The sequence below is a fragment of the Hemitrygon akajei genome, chromosome 9 (genome assembly GCF_048418815.1).
Source record: "Hemitrygon akajei chromosome 9, sHemAka1.3, whole genome shotgun sequence".
Classification (NCBI taxonomy): domain Eukaryota; kingdom Metazoa; phylum Chordata; class Chondrichthyes; order Myliobatiformes; family Dasyatidae; genus Hemitrygon; species Hemitrygon akajei.
Genome location: NC_133132.1, coordinates 148,330,849 through 148,357,570, shown reverse-complemented (window position 1 = coordinate 148,357,570; position 26,722 = coordinate 148,330,849). Strand labels below are relative to the sequence as shown.

At 39.6% G+C, this 26,722-nt stretch overlaps 1 protein-coding gene across 1 annotated transcript in view; it reads right to left on the bottom strand.

Moving 5' to 3' along the window:
- Positions 1 to 26,722, bottom strand: part of ptchd4 (patched domain containing 4) — a 98,295-nt gene that overhangs the window by 40,678 nt on the left and 30,895 nt on the right. Inside the window, exon 2 of the mRNA XM_073055460.1 lies at positions 15,901 to 16,378. Coding sequence (XP_072911561.1) covers positions 15,901 to 16,378 — 478 coding nt within the window. The remainder of the gene's footprint in view (positions 1 to 15,900; positions 16,379 to 26,722) is intronic.

Here is a 26,722-nt window from a genome sequence, read left to right as displayed (position 1 = left end):
GGGCATTAAGTATAGGAGTTGGGACGTTATGTTTCAGTTGTAAATTACAGTGGCGAGGTCACATCTGGAGTATCTTATCCAGATTTAGTTACTCTGTTATTGGAAAGACATCATTAAGATAGAAGAGGATTAGCTGGCCCCACCTGTCCAACAATCCCTTTGATTTGCCCCCTCCTTCACCACCATCAGGCAGGAGAGGCAGGAGAACACAAATTGTTAAGTTGGGAAATGGCTTCTTCCCCCAGGCTGTAAGGCTACTGAACTCATTGCCACCACCCAGCTCTCATCGTGTATGAAGTGCCAGTAGTGTACTGTGTACTTTTTAACTTGTATCATATATGCACCTGGTTATTTGTTAATTTATTTGTGGTAATACTTTATGGGTTATGTCCGTGAGTTATATATACTGCGTTGTGTATCTTGGTCAGGAGGAACATTGTCTCATTTGACGGAATGCATGTGTATGGTTGAATGACATTAAATTTGAACTTAAAGTTGAAGAAGATTTATAAGAATGTTAAGGGCTTAAGTGATAGGGAGATCTTGAGTAGGCTGGAACTTTAGTTCTTGGAGTATGGGAGATGGATGGGAGACCTTATGCAAATATATAAAATCATGAGTGGAGTAGATAGGGTGAATGCATGCAGTAGTTTTCCCAAGGAAAGATAATCAAAAACTAAATGGCATAGGTTTAAAGTGAGAAGGGACCTGAGGGGCAACTTCTTCATGTAGGGGATGGTGTATATTTGGAACGAGCTGCCAGAGGAAGTGGATTGCAGGTACAATTACAACATTTAAAAAACAATTGGACAGGTAAATGGATAGAAAAGGGTTTGAGGAATATGGGCTAAATGTCTGCAAATTGGATCTGGTGTTATTGACAACTGCACACCCTTAATGAAGTCCTCACTCTTGCCAAAACAGGGAACAAGCACTTCATACTTCCTGGACAACAATAAAGTTGAAGTCTCCCCAAGACAATAGCACAGAGGTTACTGTGACACTAATAGAGGTCAGGGGTCAGAGTTTGGAGTTCAATTCCAACAGCATCCGTAAGGAGCTTGTATGTTCTCCACTTGGAATGTGTGGGTTTCCTCCAGGTCTTCTGGTTTCCTCCCACAGTCCAAAGACATATCGGTTAGTAGGTTAATTGACCTTTGTAAATTGTCCCATGACGAGGCTAGGGTTAAGTTGGAGGTTTCTGGGTGGTGCAACTCGAAGGGTTGGAAGGGTATATTCCGTACTGTATCTCTAAATAAGTAAAGTATAAAATAAAATACTCTCTAGATCCTTCTACTTGCCATGTTTGCATTCATGCCTCCCTGTGCCTGACCACTGATTAAAGTTGAGGTAATTAATCAAGGGCTAAATCTTCCCTGGATTGGTGCAACTCCACCAGTAACAAAGCAGCCCACTTAACTGAAACCCATTCATCTCCACGAGCACTCCCTCACCACCATTGCTGGAATGTGTGCTCTCAAAATAATATATTTACCCTGGCTATGATGACAGCATCTTTCAAACTCATCACATCTATCACCAAGAAGGACTCTTGAAGACATCATGACCTACAGATTCACCTCTGAGTTATTTACAAATGTGACTTGGAATATAATTGACTTTGTAACATGGATGACTTGGGCTGCTGGGCCTGCTTCCATGCTGTACGACTCTGTGGCTCATGATAACTGAGTCTAAATCCTGGACCTGGCGACCCTAACACACAGGGAGTGCCTATATCAGAAGGATCATAATCATTGAATAAGAACTTATTTATGGATGGGTAATAAATGCTGGCATTTCTAACTTCATCAGTACCTTGAGACATAATCAAAAGTAGTGCGCAGGCAACATAATTTTGAAGTATAAGCAACATAGCAGCTCATAATTGTATAACATCAAATATGATTATCTAATGAATTTTACACAGGAGAAATTAGAAGGGTTGCCAAATGCTCGTCCATGGAGGAAGGATTCAAAGACCAGATGACTGGTGGAAAGAAGGAAAAAGAGTTTGATACTTTAATTAGGTAAGTCCAAGTACTTACAAGTAGTTACAAGATTAGGACGTGGTCACTTAAAACTGAGGTGCATAGGAATGTCTTCTTGCGGTGGCAAATCTGTGGAATTGTCTATTCCGTGGGTTGTGGAGACAAGATCACTGGGAGTATATCATTGGAACTATATAAAATACTTGGAAGCATTAAGGCTTCTGCAGATTCTTACCATTTCAAGAGTTATATATTTGAATTAATTCAAGTTCATTTACATAGTTATCAGCGTGTGCAGTTTTTATTTAGGCAAGCCAAGGATTGTCTTCAATGAGTTGCTATCAATACAAATTCCTTCAATAGCATTTTAGAGAACTGATCCCTTTGGTAGAAATGCCAGCATTCTTTAAAATAAAGATGCTAAAGATGTTGTAAATTTGACGTAAAAACAGAAATACTACAAATATTCAGCTGGGCTGGTTATACTTCCAGTGAGTGATGTTTCAGGTCAATAAGTTTTCAGGGTGAATTGTTAGATTATCGACATGAATGTTAAATAATTGTCACTTCCCAGTGATGCTCTCTGACTCACCGTGTATTTCCACCATTTTGAGTTTTTATTACAAACTATCTTTGGTTGTTTACTATTTACCGGTGGGAAAATGACAAATGCGTTTCTACCTGGCAAATTGAGCTGTGGTGATCTATTTGATGCATGAGTACTATAAGCTGGCTAATGCAGCAAATTTATCAATAGCAGCTTCAAATGAAGTAGTGCATAAATTTTCAGCGCAGTTATAAGAAGGTTGGTTACAGAATATTTGAACAGTATGGTGTTACAAGTGAGTAAAGGTAATGGTACTTATACTGGTGGTAGTAATGATGATGGCAATTGTATATGGGAACCACACTGAGAGAGTTGCAGCCTAGTAGCCTAGAAATTCTGACTATATTCTCTCAAAAGTGTTACATTTCCCTCCTGTTCTTAGGCTATTTCAGTGGAAATATATTTAAAACAATCTATGGACTCACTTTCAAGGACTCTTCATCTTATATTCTCAATATTTATTGCTTATTTATTATTATTATTACAATTATATTTGGTTTGTATTTGCACAGTTTGTCTGCCCTATTGGATGCATTCATTGATTCTCAAAGGTTCAAACGTTCAAAGGTCCATTTTAATGTCAGAGAAGCATATACAATATACATCCTGAAATGCTTTTTCTTTGCAAAACATCCATGAAAACAGAGAAGTGACCCAAAGAATGAACGACAGTTAAATGTGAGAACCCCAAAGTCCCCCCAGCTCCCCTCTCCCGTGCCCAAGTGGCAGCAAGACAACAATACCCCCTCCCCCCAGCAGAAAAAGTGCACCGGCTACAGAGCACAAGCATGAGCTCGGCGATAGCAAAGACACAGACTTTACAGTTACCCCAAAGACTATCGCATTTCATCCAGCATGCGACAAAACACAGGTTCTCTCTCTCCCTAATATGTAGGCCTCCATTAGTCTCGTGAGACCATGGATTTGTGCCTTGGAAAGTTTCCAGGGCGGAAGGCCTGGGCAAGGTTTATATGGAAGACCGGCAGTTGCCCATGCTGCAAGTCTCCCCTCTCCACGCCACCGTCTCCCTAATAAGGTTAGAAGGTTATGGATAAAAGGCCAGGAAGTGGGGCTGAGGAGGGGAAACATAGATCAGCCATAGTTGAATGGCAGAGCAGACTCGACGGGCCAAATGGCCTAATTCTGCTCCTATGTCTTATGGCCTTCTGGTAATGTGTACACCGTGGTTCATAGAAACATTGTCTCGTGTGACAGTATGCATGTATATATATATATAGTTAGACAACAATTAACTTGACTTGACTTGAAAGTGACTGAACATCATTCTAAGGGTCCTTTAAGGTGATTCTAGGCAATCAGTGCAATAGTAATTGGATTACTTAGAGATGAGATTTACCTTCTGATCTCAAGTGACATGTCGTTTATCCAGTTAGTGCCCTTAGTCTAGCTTTCCAGATAATTATCACTTTATCATAATATTGAGCTGCAATTATTTAAGCAACATCAAAGTATAAGTACACATTTTTACTGGTCCTTTCCTTATTGATGTGTATTGAACTTGCACTTTTGAAACAAAGGAGCATCTTTCAAAGTCTGTACTGCTGCCTAGATATTTAAAATTGACTTCCATAATGGTTTGAGTGCTCCTTGCGGAATGTTAATGAGCAATAAAAGTTTGTCTTTCTAAAAGACTGATTTTTCTTGCTGTGTAATTTCCTTCAGCTTCTCAATTTATGTTCCTGCCTTGGGATTTCCAGTACTTAAAATATCAGTAAGTGCAAGTTAAGGCAGTGAGGACAGATGAACTTTGGCATCTAGCAAAGCAGATATTTCCTCAATGATAAATTCAATAAAATAATTGGATTTCAATTTTGACAGTGCAATAACAGAAGAGCGTTTGAGTTAAATGTGTGAAGAATTAAACGGAGTGACTGAGTCATGAGGAGAAGACAATGGAGAGTAGAGATGAGAGCCAAGTTATCATTTAGCTGTAAGAGGCACATTACCATCTTTGTGTTCTGATGTGGCTGGCTGTAAGAAATTATAACCAGGTGGGGCTCTTCTGTACGTTGCCATCCTTGGATGATGTTTCCTTCATTCTCGATACAACATCATGTATGTTATTTATGAATTAGTAGACATTATGAAGGGCCACAATGAAAATTTGAGAGAGATGATAATCAGAAAGCAATGCTTTGGGGTCAGACAGGGAGTGAAAGACTGTATTACCAAAATAAACCACATGGTGAAAAGGAGCTGAATTCATGTACCAAAGATATAATGTAATGCTTGAACTGAAATCTGTTTGAGTTTTGTCTCAATTCATCACCTGCAATTGGATTAGGAGTGTAGAAAGTGCTGTGGCAGTAGGTGCTTTCACTTCACCTGCACAGAAATTATTCTTTAAAAATGCAGTGAGGAGGCATGCTGGTTTAAAAAATATGCTAAGGAGACCTTTTTTTTTTGCAGAGTGATTTATGAATCAGTCTGCTTGACTGCATGGAAGTTTCAGTGCCTTTCCTTCCTTCCTGTGATCAAAACTCTGCATAGAAAAGCCATGAGACAAACAGAAACAATGGATGATCCTAACGAGTCCTGGAGACGACACTGTAAAACATCTATCATCTGAACTCCAGATTTCTGAGAGTCCTAAATTACGGAAGCCAGCCTTGTTTCTGTCCAAGGCTGCGCCAGGCATCAGGCACCCATTTAGCTAATCCTATGCTAATCTTCACATTCCCGCATTCTCATCAGCACTCCCCAGATCCTATCAATCACCTACATACTGGAGTAATTTAATACATAGACAACTGACATTCCAACCTACTTGCCTTTGGGATGTGGGAGGAAAGCAGAGAACCCAGAGAAAGACAGTCACTCAAAGAGATTGTGTAAATTCCACACAGACAATCCAGAGATCTGAAAGGAACCTGGAATCAAATGGAGTTGAGAGGCAGCACTTGTACAAACTGTGTCACCATAGTATTAGAAACCTTATGGAATAGATATTTTGCTTTCTGTGGAAGCCTCAAAGCATCTATTTTTGTCCACCGCGCCCCCCCCCCCCAAGAATAGTTACTGAAAAGGTGCCATTAGTCAGCATTGAGCAGAATTGTCAGCAAGAAGCAATCTGGAGAAAAAGTAGTATTGGTGACACTTGTGAAGTGGTCTATAATATGCCTGATTAAATGTAAATTTTTTTTCACGATTAGGATGTTTGACTATACATTTGATCTGAATTCAAACTATTTGCGTCTTATATGGGGTGTATACTTGCTTACGGCCTGTTATGCTGCTGAAGTTTAAGGCAGCAATGAAGATCCTCCATCCCCAGCGGAGTTCAGGGCTTCTTTCATCGTATCAGTAGCTTCCTCTCAGTTTTCACTACTGTCAGTCATGCAAGTCCCAGGTGGAGACTCAGGAATTCCATCACACTCAAATGTAGATGGATTTTTCATTGCTGTTTCAGTAACAATTTTGTTTTGCCAGTCAGGGTTGTCAGCCCTGAACCCCCAAACCTGGAGGACTGGTGGACCACCCTTAGTCTGTCCTCCACTCTTTGGCATTACTAAGAGCCAAAACATAAACCCCGACTCCAGCCAACATAGCTGTCTGAGTCATTGAGGCACACAAGCCTCTAAACCCTACAACAAGGTCCTCTTGAAAGCATGAGGTGTGTATTTGAACTTCATTCCTCTAAGTCCACTTTCATTTCAATCCAGTTTTTACAAGTTTTAGGGAATAGGTCTGTGATTTTTGATTGGGTACTCAAAGCAATTAAGTTAGGTTGAACATTTGGGTAATGACTAACAAGTGCTGTTCAATAAAGGTGGCATTAGTATGGCAGAGGTGGGTTTGAGGGGAAGACTGTTCAGGTATGTGTCAGTGTTTGACGCACAGATGGACAGGAACTCAACTGCTCCTCCAAAAGTGTGAAATTCCACACACTGATATGGAAAGGAAAATGGAGCAGTCGAATTTAGAAATTTTCATGTTTAGGAATTGAACACTGGGCTTCATTAGGAAAAATCCAGCAACTCGTCATGTACATTGATGCTGCCCATTAATCAATGCCAAGCTAATTTTGGTTATACAAAGGTCCACAGTTAAATTTGGCACTGGGAGACAATCAAGGCATTTTTGACGAATGCAAACCCTGGTTCTCCTTGACCTTATTATTACACTGGCCTTTGCCAAGAGCAGATACAATATTCACCTGATTCATCATTCATTATGCTTTAACATGCATCAATTCCTTGAGTGTCTTGGCCTCAAACTTACATTAAGTGAGTTACAAAGTTAAGTATGATTTTGGACTGCTAAGATTACAAATTATTTGACCTGGTGTGAACTGGGGGACTGCTTTGTCGAGCACTTCAGCTCCATCTGTAAAAAAGTGGTTTTCCCGGCAGCCAACCATTTTAACTCCTATCCCCATTCCCATTCCAAAACATTAGCCGATGGCCTCCTCTTCTGCCATGATGAGGCCACTCTCAGCGTGGAAGAAGAGCAGCTCATATTCCATTTGGGCAGTCTCCAACCTGATGGCGTAAACCAGGGGTGTCAAACTCATTTTAGGTCACGGGCCGGATTGGGCAAAATGCAGCTTCATGCGGGCCGGATCAGTCGGGCGCGTGCGAACGCAGCTTTCATTGCCTCCGTTTTTTCAGCCTGTTCTCATGTGTCTCAGTCTCTGCTATAACTACAAAGTGTTTCACTTCACAAATTCCGTTTCTTATGAAGAAGACTGCTGAGCAAGCATTATCTTTATGATTGGTATTAACTTACAATCATAGGCTTCACATCGCCGGGCCATTAATAATTAAAATAATAGATCTATCTAAAATGATCTCGCGGGCCGGATATAATTGTACGCCGGGCCGGATATGGCCCGTGGGCCTTGAGTTTGACATCACTGGCGTAAACATTGATTTCTCCTTCCAGTAATTTTGTTCCCTCCCATTTTCCTCTTCTTTTATTCCACACTCTGGCCTCTTACCTGCCAATCACCTCCCTCTGGTGTGCCTCCTTTTCCCTTTCTCCCATGGTCCACTCTACTTTTCTATCAGAGTCCTTCATCTCCAGCCCCTTCCCTTTTCCACCTATCACCTCCCAGTTTCTTACTTCATCACCCCTCTCCCATCCACCTGGCTTCACGTATCACCTTCTCGCTTGTTCTCTTCCTGGTGTCTTCCTCCTTCCTTTACAGTCCTGAAGAAGGGTCTCGGCTGGAAGCGTCAACTGTTTATTTATTTGCATAGATGCTGCCTGATCTGCTGAGCCTCTCCAGCATTTTGTGTGTGTTGTTCTGGATTTCCAGCATCTGCAGAACCTCCTGTGTTAATGAAATATTTATCTTAAAGTTCAGGTGAAATTGTAAATTCCAAAATCAAATAATACCTTGATGCCTGTTAGGGATGCTGGAGCTATGAAAGTATGGATTAAATGAAATGAGAAGTCTTCAGGAAATGAAACCTGTTTGGGTAGGTGGAGCTCGTCAGCCTGGGAAGGCAGTCCATCTAAGAGAGGGAAAACTCTGGTTTCAAACCTCCGCTGACTTGCGGCCGTACCCACTCATGGGAAAGGCTTCGGGAGTAAACCCTCAGCCAAATCTGGAGCTGGAGTCCCTAAGGCAGTCCGACGTTGCCTTCAACCTCGCTCTGGCAACTCCTGCGACGACACAGGTGCCAAGCTGTATCGGCCCTTGCCCTTCCCTTGGACAACATCGGTGGCGTGGAGAGGGGAGACTTGCTGCTTGGGCAACTGCCGGTCTCCCATACAACCTTTCCCAGGCCTGCGCCCTGGAGAAGACTTTCCAGGCGTAGATCCATGGTCTCGCGAGACTAACGGATGTCATACACAACTTAAATTCCAATTGATCAATTGTGGAAATGCTACAATGGTGCTGTAATATATGCCAACATTTGTGGACTGCTCCTGTCGTTAATGCAAATGTCGCATTTTTCTGTATATTTCAATGTGTACATGATAAATGAATCTGAATCAGTACCTATTTTGCGGCTAGTCACTGTGTGTGGGACATCCATTGAAAGTAAATAGGGAAAGAGAATAGATGAATTTTTCAGCTATTATCACATTGTTAAATACATACATACCTCTGGCACTTAAGGCACAGTTCAGGACAGATATGTTTTGAACTTAACCTTCTGGTTAATTGTATATTGATCTACAAGTGTATATCCCTCAACACTGTAACAAAAGAGGTACATCTTGAGTGTCTGCAGTTTGTACACATAGGTTTTTGAAACTGACACCAACATGGAATATTCAAAGGGGTTGGGATGTACTGCCATTACAAATATGCAATTCTGTAAATTCCAAATGTTAAAGTGATGTAGGTGATTATAGCAATTGAAACAATAGTTAATCATTTACTGTTGCTTTATGTTGAAGAAGTATAAAACATGTCAGAAGAGTAACATTCTTTTAGATTCTCCAGGACTCACTCTCTCTCTCTCGGAGGTTTGCTGCGTGAAATAAGATTTTTATATTTCCCAGTTACAGCTTGTGTGGCTCAGTGTTAGTCAGTCACACAACACCCAAAATAAGATGTGTAACTTTAATGAATAATTTACAGCTGGGAAGTGTGACCCTTATTTTAGACCCATTGAATGTAATTACCTTTGCTCCATTCTGTGTCACCTAACTTAAATGGTTTGTTTCAGTCTGTTATGAATTTCAATGTCATGTCAAAAACTGGCACTGCTGAAATTTATGACCAGTAGTTAATTAAAATGCCGGAGGGTTTAATTTTTATATTTTGTAACCATCATAACATTTTAACTGTGCTTGATGCTTTTTGATAATGTACAGTATCTCAACAAAATTATTTGTCCTTCTGAAAATCCTGTCTGAAAATGTTTGGACTGTTGACTTGAAGAACTGTGAAAATGTTAATACAAGGGAGATGTAATAATGTAGCACAAACAAGCGAAATTCTGCAGATGCTGGAAATCCAAAACAGAGGCAGACAAAATACTGGAGGAACTCAGCAGGCCAGGCAGCATCTGTGAAAATGGGTAAACAGTCGACGTTTTGGGTCAAGACCCTTCATCAGGACTCATCAGATATAACAATGTAGGTTAATCTTTCAGTGTGAACACTTAAATAAATGTTAGTAGATGTATGGTCAATGATTATCTCAATAGTAGATGGTTAATAATTTTCAGAAAGGAAATTTATGACTGACAAAACCAATTTCATGACTATATAAAATTCCAGCTACCAAAGTTGCTGCACAAATTCGGATGGTTGGCCAATATCCAAGCATGTTTACTTACTAGACTAGATGCCTGAAACCAAAATGGAAGCTCATGCCACTGCTTTGACATACACTATATGCAGCTTTGATATCTGTAAAGCAGAGTCATTGAAGAGCAGAAGTAACGATGGGAAGATAATGCAAGTATTTCCGTGAGCAGAACCAAGCCTTGAATGTTTGCCCTGTTATTTCGAGCTGATTTCTAACTGGCAATTGCTCTTAACTTGTAACAAACAAATTCAATTGCAGCTGATACTTTAAACAGTACAATCCTGAAACATTTAAGCAACTTTAATATTGGTAAAACTATTGATTTTTGTGAAATTGATAGCAATACTAAAGTTGAACATCTCTGTTTTAAATTGTCGTTGATAGTCAGAGATATTGTAATGGCTGAAATCCACTTAATAAAAAAATCAATATTCCACAGTTAAATGAAAATAAACAAATTGTTTGAACAACAGTAAATTCATTGAAGGTATAATGCCAAATTAAAAAGAAACACCTAGACTTGACTTTTTAAATTGATGAGTCAACAGAATATACTCCAGACATTAAAGCTGAGTGGTCAACGCTCAGGATGATCCAGAATTGCTCCTAAAATGAAAGGCTGGATGTACCAACGTGTAACCTCCAACACACCCAGTTCTTCTCCACTGCAATGTGCAGGCAAGGGAATTATGAACATGTTGATTGATGGAAAAGCAACAGTCTGCAGTACTCTTATTAACTGCAAATTAAGGTCAAAAGCTACCAACCAACACATCCCCGCCCACTGTGGACATGTATGGATTTTCACATTGGCCTCAAAAGCCATGTCAGTACCCATTAAACCAGAAGATCGTAAGACATTGGAGCAGAGTTAGGCCATTTGGCTCATTGAGTCTTTTCTGCCATTCAACCATGGCTGATTCTTTCTCCCCTCCCCAGCCCGACTTCTTGGCCTTCTCCCCGTAAACACTGGTGCCGTGTCCAATCAAGAACCTATCAATCTCTGCCTTAAATACACCCAACGACCTGGCCTCCACAGCTGTCTGTGGTAACAAATTCCACAATTCCGCAAAACCGCTGTGGAAAAAGTTCATCATCAATTTTGCGGGACTGTCTAAAAATATTTCCGTGGCAAGATGTTGTCTACAAAATTACATGAAATCTAACACAATTGTTAAGAATTATTGAATTCTTCAAATATGCTTCCAAACAGTGAAATTTTGTTGCAGAAATGTAAATATACATACATTGACTTAATAATGGTTAGAGGATTATTATGACTTGTTAGTGTGCGAGAATCCATTATGTGTTTTAATTCCTAAAATATCTGTACAAAATTGTTAAAATGAAATAAAGCAAGAGCATAAAATAAACACTTACTCACTTTAAGAAAAGTACTAATTATTGACTGGTGCAAAGTGATTGGAAAATATTAAATAATGCTTGATTTCTGATCCCAATTGGACAAGGAATCTTTACTGTGCAGCCAAAAAGCTGAGGATATGAATATATTCAGCATTGTTCTCTGATGTCCTGATGAATTCTTATCACTCACTCTCGTTATCATCACATAAATATATCACATAAAATTTGCTGCAAAATTTATGACATTACTGACGTGACTGCTCTTTAAAGTGTTTTAGTTAAGTGCTTTGGGACATCTTGAAAGGACCATAAAACACATTCTATTTCTTTCTTTCTTCACAGGTTGGATATAATCTAACAGCCACTCAATTATAATTTTCCAAGACTTGTCAGGTACTTTTATTTTATTTACTGAAATTATATTAGGAAATCTTTAGATTTTTTGCATGAAAATGACAGGGTAGCTTCACACCTCATGCAATATTAATAATAATTCCATTCATTGTAAGAGAATAATTATTAAGCTTGATAATTATTTCTGTATTTGCACATTGGTTGTTTATTCATCTTTGTGTGTAGTTTTTCATTGATTCTATTGTATTTCTTTGTTCTACTGGGAATGCTTGCAAGAAAATGTATCTCAGGATAGCATATGATGACACATACATATTTTGATAATAAATTTACTTTGAACTTGGAAAACTGTGCTCAGAAGCCACAAAATAAATAATTTATGATACTTGATCATGAGTGGTTTCTGGGTTGCAGGAGAAGGCCATTCCTTGGAGTTTTGGGATGATTCAGGGTCGACAATAAGGACACTTCGCAGAATGATGACCGAGGTTTTCTTTGTCAATAGGAGAAATGAATAATGGTGACGAGAAGACATACAGGACCAAGGCAGACCAGCTGAATGAGTGGTGTCACAACAACCACATTGCACTCAACATCAGTGAGACCACGGGATTGATTAGGTACTTCAGGAAGGGGAAGATGAGGGAACCCATACCCGTCCTCATCAAAGAGGTAGAGAGGGTGGACAGTTTCAAGTTCCCGGGTGTCAACATCTCTGAAGATCTATCCTGCATCCAACATACTGATTCAATAGCAGAGGAGACCCACAGAGGCTATACTTCATTAGGAGTTTGAGGAACTTGCAATGTCACCAAGGACTCTCGCATATCTCTACAGATGGACCATTGAGAGTGTTCTAGCTGATTGCATCACCATCTGGTATGGAAAAGATGGGAAAAAAATCTGCAGTAAGTTGTAAACTCAGCCAGCTCCATCATGGGCACTAGCCCTCCCCAGGATCCAGGACCCCTTTAAAAGGTGATGCCTCAAGAAGACAGCATCCATCATTAAAGACCCCCATCAGACAAGACATTGCTCTCATCATTGCTACCATCAAGAAGGAGGTACAAGAGCCTGAAGACGCACACTCAACCCTTCAGGAACAGCTTCTTCCCTCCACCATCAGATTTCTGAATGGACAGTGAACCTATGAATACTACCTCACTAATATTTTTTTGCTCTTTGTGCACTACTTAATTTGTTTTTAATAAATATTTCTTATAGTTTTAAAAATATTATGTATTGCAATGTAGTGCTGCCACAAAACAACAAATTTCATGACATAGGCCTGTGATATTAACCTGATTCTGACTCTGTTAAAGAAATAAGCACACTTGTAGTTCCATGTAATTGATTTAAGGAAGCTGTCAATGTTGAAGAAATGGTGAATAGCATAATGTTGAACAGCACAGAAATGGACCATTCAGCCCATCACACTTATGCTGATCTTTATGCCCCATCGACACTAGTCCCACTTTCCATATTACGTCTAAATCCTTCGATGCATTGCCTATTTAAGTACCTGTTCTAATGGCTCTTAAACATAGTATTGTATCTGACTCCACTACGTTCTCTGGCAGCAAGGTTCAGATATGAAGAAGTTCCCCTGAAATCTCCTTTAAAACTCCATCCTTTCACCTTGCACCTATGCCTTCAGGTTCCTGATACACAGCCTCCAAACCTTGTGGTCTGAGCACATTCAGTAGAACTCTTGGCCAAAATTTACTGAGACAAGGAACTCAGTGCAATATCCTTATTTAAATGTATTCGCAGTGAAAGTGGTTGCTTGGGGTGCAAAGTGACTCATCAACTATTCATAGGTTACTAGTAATAGCTTCTATACTTTCTTAAACTAAATTCCTTTGCTGAGTTAAGTCAGAATGATCACCATCAAATTACATTTTCTCAGTGTAGCATGCACAGCCAATTTCAGTATGTGAGGCTTTATGGATGTCCATAGGGAATCTGTAATTCTTTAAGGCAAGGACAAAATGTGTTTGACATAATTTGACTGGACAAACACATCAATGATGCAAAAATCTATGTGGGTGTGTTGTAGCTTTCTTTGTATCGTTCTGTGAAATGTGAAATGCAGTGCACAACAGGGAAATTTAACTGGGGAGGGCTAACAAATAAATATAATTTTAGCAAAAGAGGAAATTTTGCTCTTCTGGTACATATTTATTGTAGAAAGAATAGGAATTGCAATAGTAGGTAAGGGATTAGACTATCTAAAGTTGAGTTTGGAGTCTTTGAATGTAGCTTGGCCAAACATGTGAACATACTGGATTGAAACACTTTCAATATTTTCTGCTGGTCTTGAATAGATAGTTGAAGAATAATTTTATTTATAATGAACCTTGTTGTACTGGGAGGATTTGCCAGCTATGCAAATTGGTGAAACGTCAAACGACAATATTGCTTACAGGGAGCATTATCATTTAAGTGTACAAAATACTCTGCCACAAGTTAAATTTAATGAATATTCTAAACAGAAAAGAGTACAGTGTACACAGTTATAATCCTGAGTTCTGATAAATAAAAATAAGGTTTGTCTGATTTTTAATTACATAAGTATAGTTAGTAAGTGATGCTGAATTTAACAACCCTCCTATTTAAGTTAATGGCTTCATCATGGGCACTAGCCTCCCCAGCACTGAGGACATCTTCAAAGGGTGATGCCCCAAAAGGTGGCATCCATCATTAAGGACCCCATCACTCAGGACATACCTTCTTCTCATTGCTACCATCAAGGGGAAGATATAGAGATCTGAAGACAGGCACTCAATGCTTTAGGAACAGCTTCTTCCTACACACACACACACTCACACACACACAGACACACACACACACACACACACACACACACACACACACACACACACACACACACACACACACACTCACTATATATATATCTTATTGTAATTTATAGTTTTTCTTTAAATGCACTGTACCCTTGCAGTAAAAAAAAGCTAATTCCGCAATACATGCTGGTGATATTACACCTGATCCTAATTCGGATTCTGGCTGGAAAATCAAATCAAAAGAAAACATGCTGAATACTTGTTCTAACGCTTGGGAAACTGTATGCCTGTTTACCCTAAAGGAAATAACATATTCTCCATATTCTCAGTGAAACCAGCAGTAGATCTCCAGTAAAGCAATTACTATAGAAGTGGAAACTTCATCTTTCTGTGCCTTTCCTACAGGCAGAAGGGATGAAAGTCATCTTCGGAAGGATCACAAAACAGGCAGCGATAATATGCCAGCAATCCACAGGAACAAAATTGATGCAGAGGTTGCTAATTCACGATCACCCACTAACCCTAAGTAACCTGTAAGCTGTAACCCTTCAAATGAACTTTCTATTAATTTCTATCCCTACGTATTCTCCGACACAAGAGATTCTGCAGGTGCTGGAAATCTGGAGCAACAAACGCAAAACACTGCAGGGACTCAACAGGCCAGGCAGCATCTATGAAGGGAAATGAACAATCGATGTTTTGGACCCTGATGAAGGGTCTCAGCCTGAGACATTGACAGTTCGCTTCTGTTCATAGATGCTGCCTGACTGTTGAGTTCCTCCAGCATTTTGAGTCCATTGCTCCATCATATTCTCTACCGTCTACTAAATCTCGCTCTTCTGATGCAAATTGTAAAAAAAAAAACACTTGTGAGTTTTATATAGTATAGCCTTGCTCCTCTATCAAAGACTATCCTTTATATTCACAGGAAGAAGAAAAATTCCAAATCAAAGCAACGAGACATTTAGCCGTTGTGCTTTAACTGGTATTTTAAATCTTCTTTGAATTCTGTAAGATAAATATTTTAAATTTACATCCACTTTGGACTGAATGAAAAAAATAGGGTAAGTATGCAGTCATGGTACATAAAGACCTAAAGTTAAACCCTAGTAGATCATAATCACAAGAGATTCTGCAGATGCTGGAAATCCAGAGTAATACACACAAAATTCAGGAGGAACTCAGCAGGTCAGGTAGCAGCTATAGAAAGCAACAAGGAGTTGATGTTTTGGGCCAAGACCCTTCAAGAGTCCTGAAAAAAAGTATTGGCCTGAAAAGTCAACTCTTTTTTCCTTTTCTGTAGATGCTGGCTGACCTAGTGAGTTCATCCAGCATTTTGTCTGTGGTGCCTAGTGGATTTTCTTTCCTGTGAACTATTTATCTAATGTTGGCCAAATAACTGAGCAATTAAAATTTTCAGTCAATGCATATGTTCAAATATCCAAAGAGTTGGCCAACGTTTTAAGCATCAGAGTATATTTAATACGAGTCATAAAGTTTACTTCTTATCATTAGTGGAGGAGCAATTGTATTGATAATTACCCATGGCAAAGAAAGGGATTCCCAGCAGAGTGGAGTTGTATTTGCCATCTGTGCTGATGAATATCCCTGCTGCAGTCACAGTGGAAAGGCAGATTGTGATCATTCCTAGTAGTCCTAGGAAAGGTTTGCTGCGAAGGCAGTCCTTCATTGAGCTGGTGAGAGTGGCTGCAATTAGAACCAGCACCAGGCTCACCACCACCTCCGTTCTGGCCACAGCATTGGTCTTATAGAAATCCTTCCACAGACCGGAAGATGTCAGAGGATACAGCTTCAGATCATTGTGCTCCTGTTGAAATTTTAGCACGAGCTGACAGAATTCAGTTTCCCATTTCTCTGCGATGTCTTGTAAAGCAGAACCATAGCTTTGCAGGTAGTAGGTAATCTGTACCGCACTGGCTGACTTGACCTGGTGTTCTCTGCTGTTAGGGATGAAGATCACACCTCCAAGCTGATGCCCAATAAACGTCACCCTGCCGTCCTTTAATGATAAAAGGATTAAATTAATGTTAACTCTCAGTTCATGAAATCTGTACAAATTTTCATCAGCTATATTTCAGCTAAATTATTAACAGTATACACTATTACTTAAACACTGGGAATTTACAGTTATCAAGTTGAAAATAAAATAAGTAATTCAAGAAATACAGAGTCTTGAAAGAATAATTAATTCTGGTTATATGCTGCAGTTGTGTAAGAGTGAATCTAGAAACTATGCAGTAGTTTTATAATAAATTCAGCATATTCTGGGCTAGAGAGGATTTTAGGGAATAATCAACTTCCTTAGACATTCTTTCTGACTTCATCGATAAACTGTAATGAGAGGAAGCGAGAAGTCATTTCTTCCTGAACTACTATCATAATGCCACTGATTGGATGCCAAGCTATCCCTGAAATCTCACCAGTTCTGTCTAATATTTATTTTTAATTTTATTTAGACATTCAGTATGGTAACAGACCCTTCTGGTCTAACAAGTCTGTGCTGCCCAGCTACACCCATGTGATCAATTAATCTCCTAAACTTCATGCCTTCGGAATGCAGGAGGAAACCAGATTACCCAGAGGGAGCCCATGCAGTTACGGGGAGAACACACAAACTCCCCCTAGTCATCAGTGGAAACTGAACACCACTGCTGGCACTGTAATAGCGTGCCACACTGCCGTGTCCAAATGTATGCTCAATACAAAATATTCCAACATAAAATAAGCATACTAGCATTATTACTGAGATCATATCCCAACTGCCATTAAAAGAGAATACCAAACAAAGTAATACAGACTATCAAACTCAAGCTGCTCTCCCCGAAGAACGACAATATGCATTATTGGCATTTCCTCTGAACCTATTGGATAGGTTGTCTGCTGGTGCTAGTGGGCTGAGAAGTGGCAGATGGAGTTCAACCCGGAGAAGTGTGAGGTGGTACACTTCGGAAGGACAAACTCCAAGGCAGAGTACAAAGTAAATGGCAGGATACTTGGTAGTGTGGAGGAGCAGAGGGATCTGGGGGTATATGTCCACAGATCCCTGAAAGTTGCCTCACAGGTAGATAGGGTGGTTAAGAAAGCTTATGGGGTGTTAGCTTTCATAAGTCGAGGGATAGAGTTTAAGAGACGTGATGTAATGATGCAGCTGTATAAAACTCTAGTTAGGCCACACTTGCAGTACTGTGTCCAGTTCTGGTCACCTCAGTATAGGAAGGGTGTGGAAGCATTGGAAAGGGTACAGAGGAGATTTACCAGGATGCTGCCTGGTTTAGAGAGTATGGATTATGATCAGAGATTAAGGGAGCTAGGGCTTTACTCTCTGGAGAGAAGGAGGATGAGAGGAGACATGATAGAGGTGTACAAGATATTAAGTGGAATAGACAGAGAGGACAGCCAGCGCCTCTTCCCCAGGGCACCACTGCTCAGTACAAGAGGACATGGCTTTAAGGTAAGGGGAGGGAAGTTCAAGGGGGATATTAGAGGAAGGTTTTTCAGTCAGAGAGTGGTTGGTGCGTGGAATGCACTGACTGAGTCAGTGGTGGAGGCAGATACACTAGTGAAGTTCAAGAGACTACTAGACAGGTATATGGAGGAATTTGAGGTGGGGGGTTATATGGGAGGCAGGGTTTGAGGGTTAGCACAACATTGTGGGCTGAACTCGCAAGCAACCACTTCCACTATAGGTTTTTCTGAAAAAATGTTGGGAGCAGATTGGGAAACGTTATTGCTGCCCCAAGCACATTTTCAATCGCAGAACATTAAATCATGGATCTCTTAAATCTTAGTTTTCTTATAAAAATACTTCCATTAGTTTGTTCCTGCAATCAAAACATTTCTAGCGTACATTTTTCTTTTCACTATTTCATGATACTGCATGTGAATAAAAACCAATTTATTTTAACTGTTGTAATAATGTTATTAAAATAAAAAAGAGGTACATAAATATCATTCATTCAACTCAGTCACTTGCTACAAATATTTCACTGTCTATGTGAAGTACCTTTTACAGAAACCAATATGCTCATTATGATAGAAAAATGCTGGTAATGGTGGAAATATGCAAAATTATTTTCATATAACTTCGAACCACTTGTATGACAAGTATTACAAATAAAATTGTAGATGTTTGGGGAGTAGCAATAACGTACAGATTGGCAGATAATAAACTGGTAAATTGTTTTATTATTGCTACACTTACTGAGATTCAGTGAAAAGCAAGCCTTGCACACCATTCGTACAGATGAAATCATTACCGTGGTTCACTGAGGTAAAACAACAACAGAGTGTTACAGTGCAGAGAATGTGAAATTCAGGTAGACAGTAAGGTGCAAGTTCACATTAACGTAAATTGTGAAGTCTTAGGTTCATATCATCGTGCTATGGAACATCTCAATAAGCAGTGTAGAAAGCTATACTTGAGCCTGATAGTACATGGAGCTTAGAAAAATAGAGGGCTATGGGTAACCCTCATGTACATGTTCAGCACAGCCTTGTGGGCCGAAGGACCTGTGTTGCACTGTAGGTTTTCTATGTTTCTATATGCTTTTAGGCTTTTGTATCTTCTGCCTGATAGGAGGGAGGAGAAGAATATCTGGGAGGGTGGGATCTTGCTGCTTTGCTGAGGCTGCAGGAAGTGTAGAGTCCATGGAGGGGGGACTGGTTTCCGTGATGTGCTGAGCCCCCTGCAATTTCTTGTGGTCTTGGGCAGAGCAACTTCCATTCCAAGCCACAATGCACTGGATAAGATGGCTTCTATAGTCCATTGATAAAAATTGGCACTGGTCAAAGGGCACATGCCAAATTTCCTTCATCACCTGAAGAAGTAGAGGCATTGGACAAACTACTCTGAGGTTCACGCCTCAGAACTTTGACCTCAGCACTGCTGATGTAAGCAGGAGCAGGTGCACCATTCCCTTGCTGAAGTCAATGACCAGCTCTTTTGTTTTGCTGACATCGAAGGAAATATTGTCATGACAATATATATACTTTATGCAATATATAATTGGGTTAATGTACCTTGCACACACAAGTGCAACATTAAATTTAAAAAGACATGTGACATTTTCAATGAAACCTTTTCCTGGCCTAATTTCAAACTATTTTGATGAAACTTAAAATTATCAGATATATATGAGAATTGAAAAACTTAAATGTTCCTCTGTATGTTGAGGTATGGTCCCAAATTGTCATTCTGATGTAGCGATCAGAAAGGCTTTACATTAACAATAGTCAAAAAAATAACATACCAGAGTGCTTCTCAAAGAATAGTACTGAAGCACAATTATAAATGTCAACTACTAGCATTATGATCATCGATGTTTGACTCATTATGGTATTTTGCTCATGTTTTAGAAGAATACTTAGCTTTCTTACCAATATTAGATGTTTTTATAGCCAATAAAACAGAAGAATTTTAATTGGAAAAAGAAGACACGAGAGAAATTATTTGAACTCAATCAAACAGATGTTGCAGAGACAAAATATTTTTCTCCAGGGTGTAGGTTAGCAATTTTTTTTCATGTTACAAAGGAGATTAAAGATAATTTTTGTGCACAGAAATAACATCTGAATTTAAATTGATACAGCTGTCAAAATTTTTATCAATATATTTGTCTTTAATGTCTGAGATTCAAGCTGTTCACTTTAAATGCAGATCTTTAGTAAAATGTTTAAGCATTTGTGTGTTAGGTATTTGATGGGCTGTAAACATAAAATACAGAGATTTGCAAAGATGTCCAAAGTTAGGTAAAGCAGATAGTGAAAAAGAAAAAAAAAGAAGAATTATATAGTATCATTTGTTACAGCAGCTCTGAAAGACTAAAATAAAAGCTGGAATGCTGTAACTACTCGATAGGCTGGGCAGAGCCAACAGAGTATTTCCAGCACTTCTAGCTTACAGCTATTTTGTTTTGTTACTCCATAAAATAAAAATTAATTGAAAGGAAAACAAGGGAGCCAGGAGATAACTTGTGTGTGTTCATTTTTATTTTAAGTGAGGTGTGGACGTATGATGTGGTGACGTGATGATGCATGTTGTTCATGTCTTTTTACATATAACCTGTAATGAAGTATATTTACAATACCACTCAAGTATTACTGAAATATTAAATACACGACATCAGTCACTGCGGATATTTTGCTCTTGAAGTGTTGAAAACCTTACTGCACTCAGTGGCCACTATAGTAAGCACCTCCTGTACTTAATAAAGTGGCCACTGAGTCTATATTCATGGATTTCTGTTGCTGTAGCCCACCTACTTCATTCAGAGAAGCTCTTTTGTACATCAGTGTTGTAACATGCAGTTATTTGAGTTTCTGTCACCTTCCTCTCAGATTGAACCAGTTTGGCCATTCTCCTCCGACCTCTTCCAGGGTAATGTAATTGGTGGAAATGTACATGATTCACAACCACTGACATTGAGTTGGGATTCAGTTTAACAGGCTGGTCTGACGTAATAACGTAATTATGTAAGGTACTGTTACCGTGCTCTGTGTTCAGTATTTCGATTGCAATAAATGAGTTGTTATGGTTTCTCTTAAACATAAAATGCCTCACGCCATTTTATTCACCAAAACCTACGCTCTCTCATCAACAAGGCGTTTTCACCCACAGAACTATTGCCCACTGGATGTTTTTCCTTATCCACACCATTCTCTGTAAACTCTAGAAACTATTGAGTGTGAAAAACCCAAAAGGTCATGAATTTCTGTGATTCTCAAATCACCCCGTCTGGCACCAACAATCATTCTATGGTCAAAGTTACTTAAATCACATTTGTTCCCCATTCTGATGTTTGGTCTGAACAACAGCGGAACCTCTTAACCACGTCTATGTGATTTAATGCAGTGGGTTACTGCCACAAGATTGGCTGATTCAATATTTGCATTAACAAGCAAGTGTACAGGTGTACTTAATAAAGTGGCCACTATAAAAGCGTTCTCTTCTCAAAAAAATCAATTATATCAGAAATACTATTAATCACTTTTACATTAATCATTTTATTTGATTTCTGGAAGTTACCATCAAAGGAAAAGAGTCTTGTAATGTTATTTCTGCATCATTCCTTAGTCAATCAAAGTCACATGACAAAACCATGCCTCATAGATTATCCTCTTGACCTCTGATCTTCCTGAAACAGTATAATTTGAAAGATTTGAGGCAGTCAATGAAGCAGAGAAGTGCAGGCCAGCATCTATGGAAATGAATAAACAGTCGACGTTTTGGGCCGAGACCCTTCATCAGGATTACCAATCTATGGATTCATTTCCATAGATGTTGTCTGACCTGCTGAGTTCCTTCAGCATTTTCTACGAGTTTGCTCTGGACTTCCAGCATCTGCAGTATCTCTTATGTTTCTGTATTGGAAGGTAACTGCTATTTTCTCCCATAGATAGCTGTATACAAACTTCAGATTAAAATTCTGCAAATTATATACAGCAAATAAACTGGTTTATTTGTTCACTGTGGAGTTCTGATTAATTTTGAAACAAAATGGGTTTTCTCAGTGTGAAAGCACTAACTGGATTGATTTGAGAACTCATAACACTGCAATCCAGGTTTGGAATTAATTCATATAACCATATAACAATTACAGCACGGAAACAGGCCATCTTGGCCCTTCTAGTCTGTGCCGAACGCTTACTCTCACCTAGTCCCACCGATCTGCACTCAGCCCATAACCCTCCATTCCTTTCCTGTCCATATACCTATCCCAATTTTTTTTTTAAATGACGATATCGAACCTGCCTCTACCACTTCTACTGGAAATGGTATAATTCAATGTATAAAACTCCCATTATAAACACTATAGATTCTGCAGATGCTGGCAATCCAGAGCAACACACACACAATGCTTGAGGAATTCAGCAGGTCACGCAACGTCTATTAGAAGTGAATAAACTGCTGATGTTTTGGAATAACACCCTTCTTTGGGACTAAAAATGAAAGGGGAAGCCGTCAGAATAAAAAGGCGGGGGACGGGAAGGAAGACAAGTTGGAAGGTGATAGGTGAAGCCGGGTAGGTGGGAAAAGTAAAGGGTTGGAGAAGAAGGGATCTGAAAGGAGTGGAGAATGGACTGTGGGAGAAAGGGAAAAAGGAGGTGCACCAGGGGGAGGTGATAGGCAGGTGAGGAGAAAAGGTAAGAGGTCAGGGTGGGGAATAGAAAAAGAGGGGAGGGCGAGGGAAAATAAAAAATTACCGGAAGGAGAAATTGATGTTCATGCCATCAGGTTGTAGGTTACCTAGACGGAATATGAGGTGTTTTTCTTCGACTCTGTGGGTAGCCTCAGATTGGCCAAAGAGGAGGCCTCGGACTGACGTGTCGGAATGGGATAGGAAATAAAATGTCTGGCCACCGGAAAATTCCACCTTTGGCGGATGGAGCGGAGGGGCTTGACAAAGTGGTTCCCCATTTTACGTCAGGTCTCCACAATGTAGAGGATGTTACATCGGGAGCACCAGATCCAAAAGACAACCCCAAAAGATTTGCAGGTGAAGTGTTGCCTCACCTGGAAGGTCAGTTTGAGACCTGAATGGAGGTGAGGGAAGAGGTGAATGGACAGGTGCTCCCAACTCCATCAGCTTCTTCCCCTTTGCCATCAGATTTCTGAATGGACTCACCAACACTACTGTACCTTTTGCCCTCTTCTTACATTACTTCTTTAATTTTCATATTTCTTATTGTAATTTATATTACTGCTTAATGTATTGCACTATTCTGCCGCTGTAAAACAACAAATTTCGCGACATACGTCAGTGATAATAAACCTGATTCAGATTCCGATTCTGAGACGGTTCAAATCTCTGAGTAGTTCTCACTTTAAGTATGTGCTAATGGGAAAGATTTCCTTTGTTATAGTGTCATTTTGTAGAAATTCCATTGTAGTAGTCAACATCCGTAAGGAAAGACAATAATTTGTGATAACAGAGGCAACCTTCACATTGGAGGCTGTCAGACAAATGCATTCAAACAAAATAAAATGAACTCCTTCCACCTGCTGCGTGCATTCTCTAACTTTGGATGACACTGTGGTGCCGCATTGCAGCTTCGGCAATCCAGTTCTGCTTCCGACCTGCGCTGCTGTTCATCTGCATGTTCTCCCTGTGGCAGGATGGGTGTCCCTCAGTCAAAGACATGCTAATTGACTTCTCCAAAATACCCCAGGTGTTGGAGGGCAGTGGGAGAACCCTGGATTGTTAATGGGCGAGTATGAGTAAGTACGTTATGGAGAAATAAGTAGGAAAGGGATTGACGGGATTGCTCTGCGAGTTAGTATAAATTCAATGGGCTGAATGGTCTAATTCACAAGAAAATGTGAAATGATCATATGAAAATAAGTTGTTTTTAAATAACTATTTTAAGTTTATTTCTTGAGAAAAAGCTATTTTTTTCCAGCCAGAATTATAAAAGTGTTATAACACATTTAGCCCACTGGGTCCATGACAGCTTCCAAGGAACAATCCCCTGAATACCATTCCTCTTCTTTTTATTTCCTTTATTAAATCCACAATTCATTCTCTCTCCCACATGCTAATCAAATGCCTTTTCTTTTTATTTTGGCATTAAGCCACACTAGATGTGATTTATAGCTGTTAATTAACTTATCAACACGTTTCTGGGATGTGGAAGGAAACGGGAGCACCAAGAGACAGCTTCCCGATCACATGCATTCTCCTCACTGACAGCAGCCAAGGTCAGAATTCAATGAAGCAGCAGCACTAACCACTGCCCCGTCACTGTAGCAAAGGAATTCAGCACATTTTTTGACATTCCTCTACTACTTTTAAAAAAGGACCAGTGTATTCAGCATTTTGATTTGGCCAGACATAATTTTTGCTGTAACTGACAATTTGGTTTTGATGTTACATTAAAGGTAACAGAGAGGGTGGGATGGCTCAATTGGAAAAAAACTGTAATCAAATCCGTAAAAAGAGGTGATGTAGGATTGGAAGATGTAGCATCCTTGCATGTAGAGTTAAGAGACTGCAAGGGCAAAAAGACCCTGATGGCAATTATATACAGGCCTCCAAATAGCAGCAAGGTTGTGAGATCAGTCCTGAAGAAGAGTTTCGGCCTGAAATGTTGACTGTTTACTCTTTTCCATAGATGCTGCCTGGCCTGCTGAGTTCCTCCAGCATTTTGTGTGTGTTGCTTTGGATTTCCAGCACTTGCAGACTTTCTGGTGTTTGTAATAAAAGTGTCGACTATTTTCTAAATGGGGAGAAAATTCTAAAATTAGTTCAGAGGGACCTAGGAGTGCTCATGCAGGATTCTCTAAAGGTTAACTCACAGGTTGAGTCAGTGGCAGTGAAGGGAAATGCAATGTTAACATTCATTTAAAGATAGCAGGAATACAAAAACAGGGATATAATGCTTCTTAAGGCATTGGTTAGACGGCGCTTAGAATATGGTGAGTAGTTTTGGGCCCCTTATCTAAGAAAGGATGTACTGGGATTGGGGAGGGTCCAGAGGAAGTTCTCAAGAATTATCCCAGGAATGAAAGGTTTAACATATGAAGGGCGTTTGATGGCTCTGGGCCTGTATTTGCTGCGCTTTAGAAGAATGAGAAGAGATGATAAAGTAGCAGAGCAGACTCGATGGGCCGAATGGCATAATTCTACTTCTATGTTTTATGGTCTTATAGTCCTTTATTGGCCATTGGTTAGAGTAGCACTCCAAAGGTTTAAATGTTACCCCGGTAATTTCATTGCATAATATTGGCGAACACTGTGATGCAGCACCGAACAGATAAGATGCTAATCCAGGGCCTGTCTGACCTCCACTTCAAAATGAAAGGTCTCATGACAATATCTGAAGGAGATTGACAGAATTGTCCTGACATCCTAGACAACATTAACCTCAAGAATCACTGATTCACAGAATGACATAGCACAGAAGAAGGCCATTTATCCCTTAGTACTGTTATAGGTCATTGGTCGAGCTAACCAGCTAAAGTCACTATTTAGTCTTTCTCTAAGGCCCTGTATTTTATTTATTTTTTGCTTCCAGCACTTTATGTAATTTACCTTTGAATGTAATTATTGAATCTACTTCCAATACACTTTCAGGCAATGCATTCTAGATCACAAAATGCTTTGTACAAAATTCTTTTCTTCTATAAATTGTGCGCTTTGATCTATTATCTTAAATGCATGTTTTCTTTCTATTTTCTGATATCCCTTTCCACTATTAATGTTCCTTTTTTATTTACTCATCTCAAACTGTTTCATTATTATATGCAATCTTATTCAACCCCCTAACCTGTGCTATTTTAAGAAGAACAACCCAGTTTCTCCATTCTCCCAATGTGGAAGAAGTGGATTACTTGTGAAATTCATCCTGTAAACATCCGTAGACTGTTTTGTTATGGCCTTGTAGTCTCCCTGAGAGTGTGAGGGCTGGAAATAAACACAGCATTCCAGCAGGGACCTAACTATCCTCTAAAAAGGTTCAGCATAATTTTGTTGATTTTGTACCATATGCTTTTGATGTCTGTACTTCTCACTGCCTCAGTAAAGCAGCCAGCATAATCAAAAACCCAACCACTGTGGGTATCAGGGGTAGATTTTACAAGATGTTTTCGCTCACAGAACAGCCACTCGCTGGATGTTTTTTGTTTTTGGCACCATTCTTTGTAAACTCCAGAGTCTGTTGTGCGTAAAATCCCAGGAGATCAGCAGTTTCTGAGATACTCAAATCACCCTGGGCGGCACCTAATTAATTAGCTTGTTTAGTTCGGCTTTTTTCTTTAAAAGGTGCCGGACGCACTTCGGCTAGCACTGCACATCTGGGGGGTATTCTCTCAAGGACAGTTTCTACCCTACAGTTATGAGATTACTAAATAGTTTCCTAGTATAAAGTTAGAAGTTCTCAAGTTAGACTCTTGATCTCACAATCTACCTGGTTAGGACCTTGCACCTTACTGCTTATCTACACTGCATTTTCTGTGTAGTTGTTATACTTTTTATTGCATTGTTATTGTTTTACTTTGTTCCACTTAAATGCACTGTAAGATCATCTAATCTGCATGAACAATATTCAAAGCAAAATTTTCACTGTTTCTCTGTACATGTGACAATAATAAACCAATTCAAATTCCAATTCTGTAGAGTTAAAGGTTAATATGATATGGGACAATATCAACCTATCACCTCGGTCTCCTATCTCATCACTCCCTTTCTCCTTTTTATACTAGCCATCTCCCTTCTTTGAGATTTTCCCCCACAGATGTTGCTTGACTTGCTGAGTCCCTTCAGCAAGTTGTTTGTTGCTCCAGATTCCACCACTCTACCCTCAATCCTTCCTTACCCCCAGCACTTTCCCCACCCACCCTAGCAGT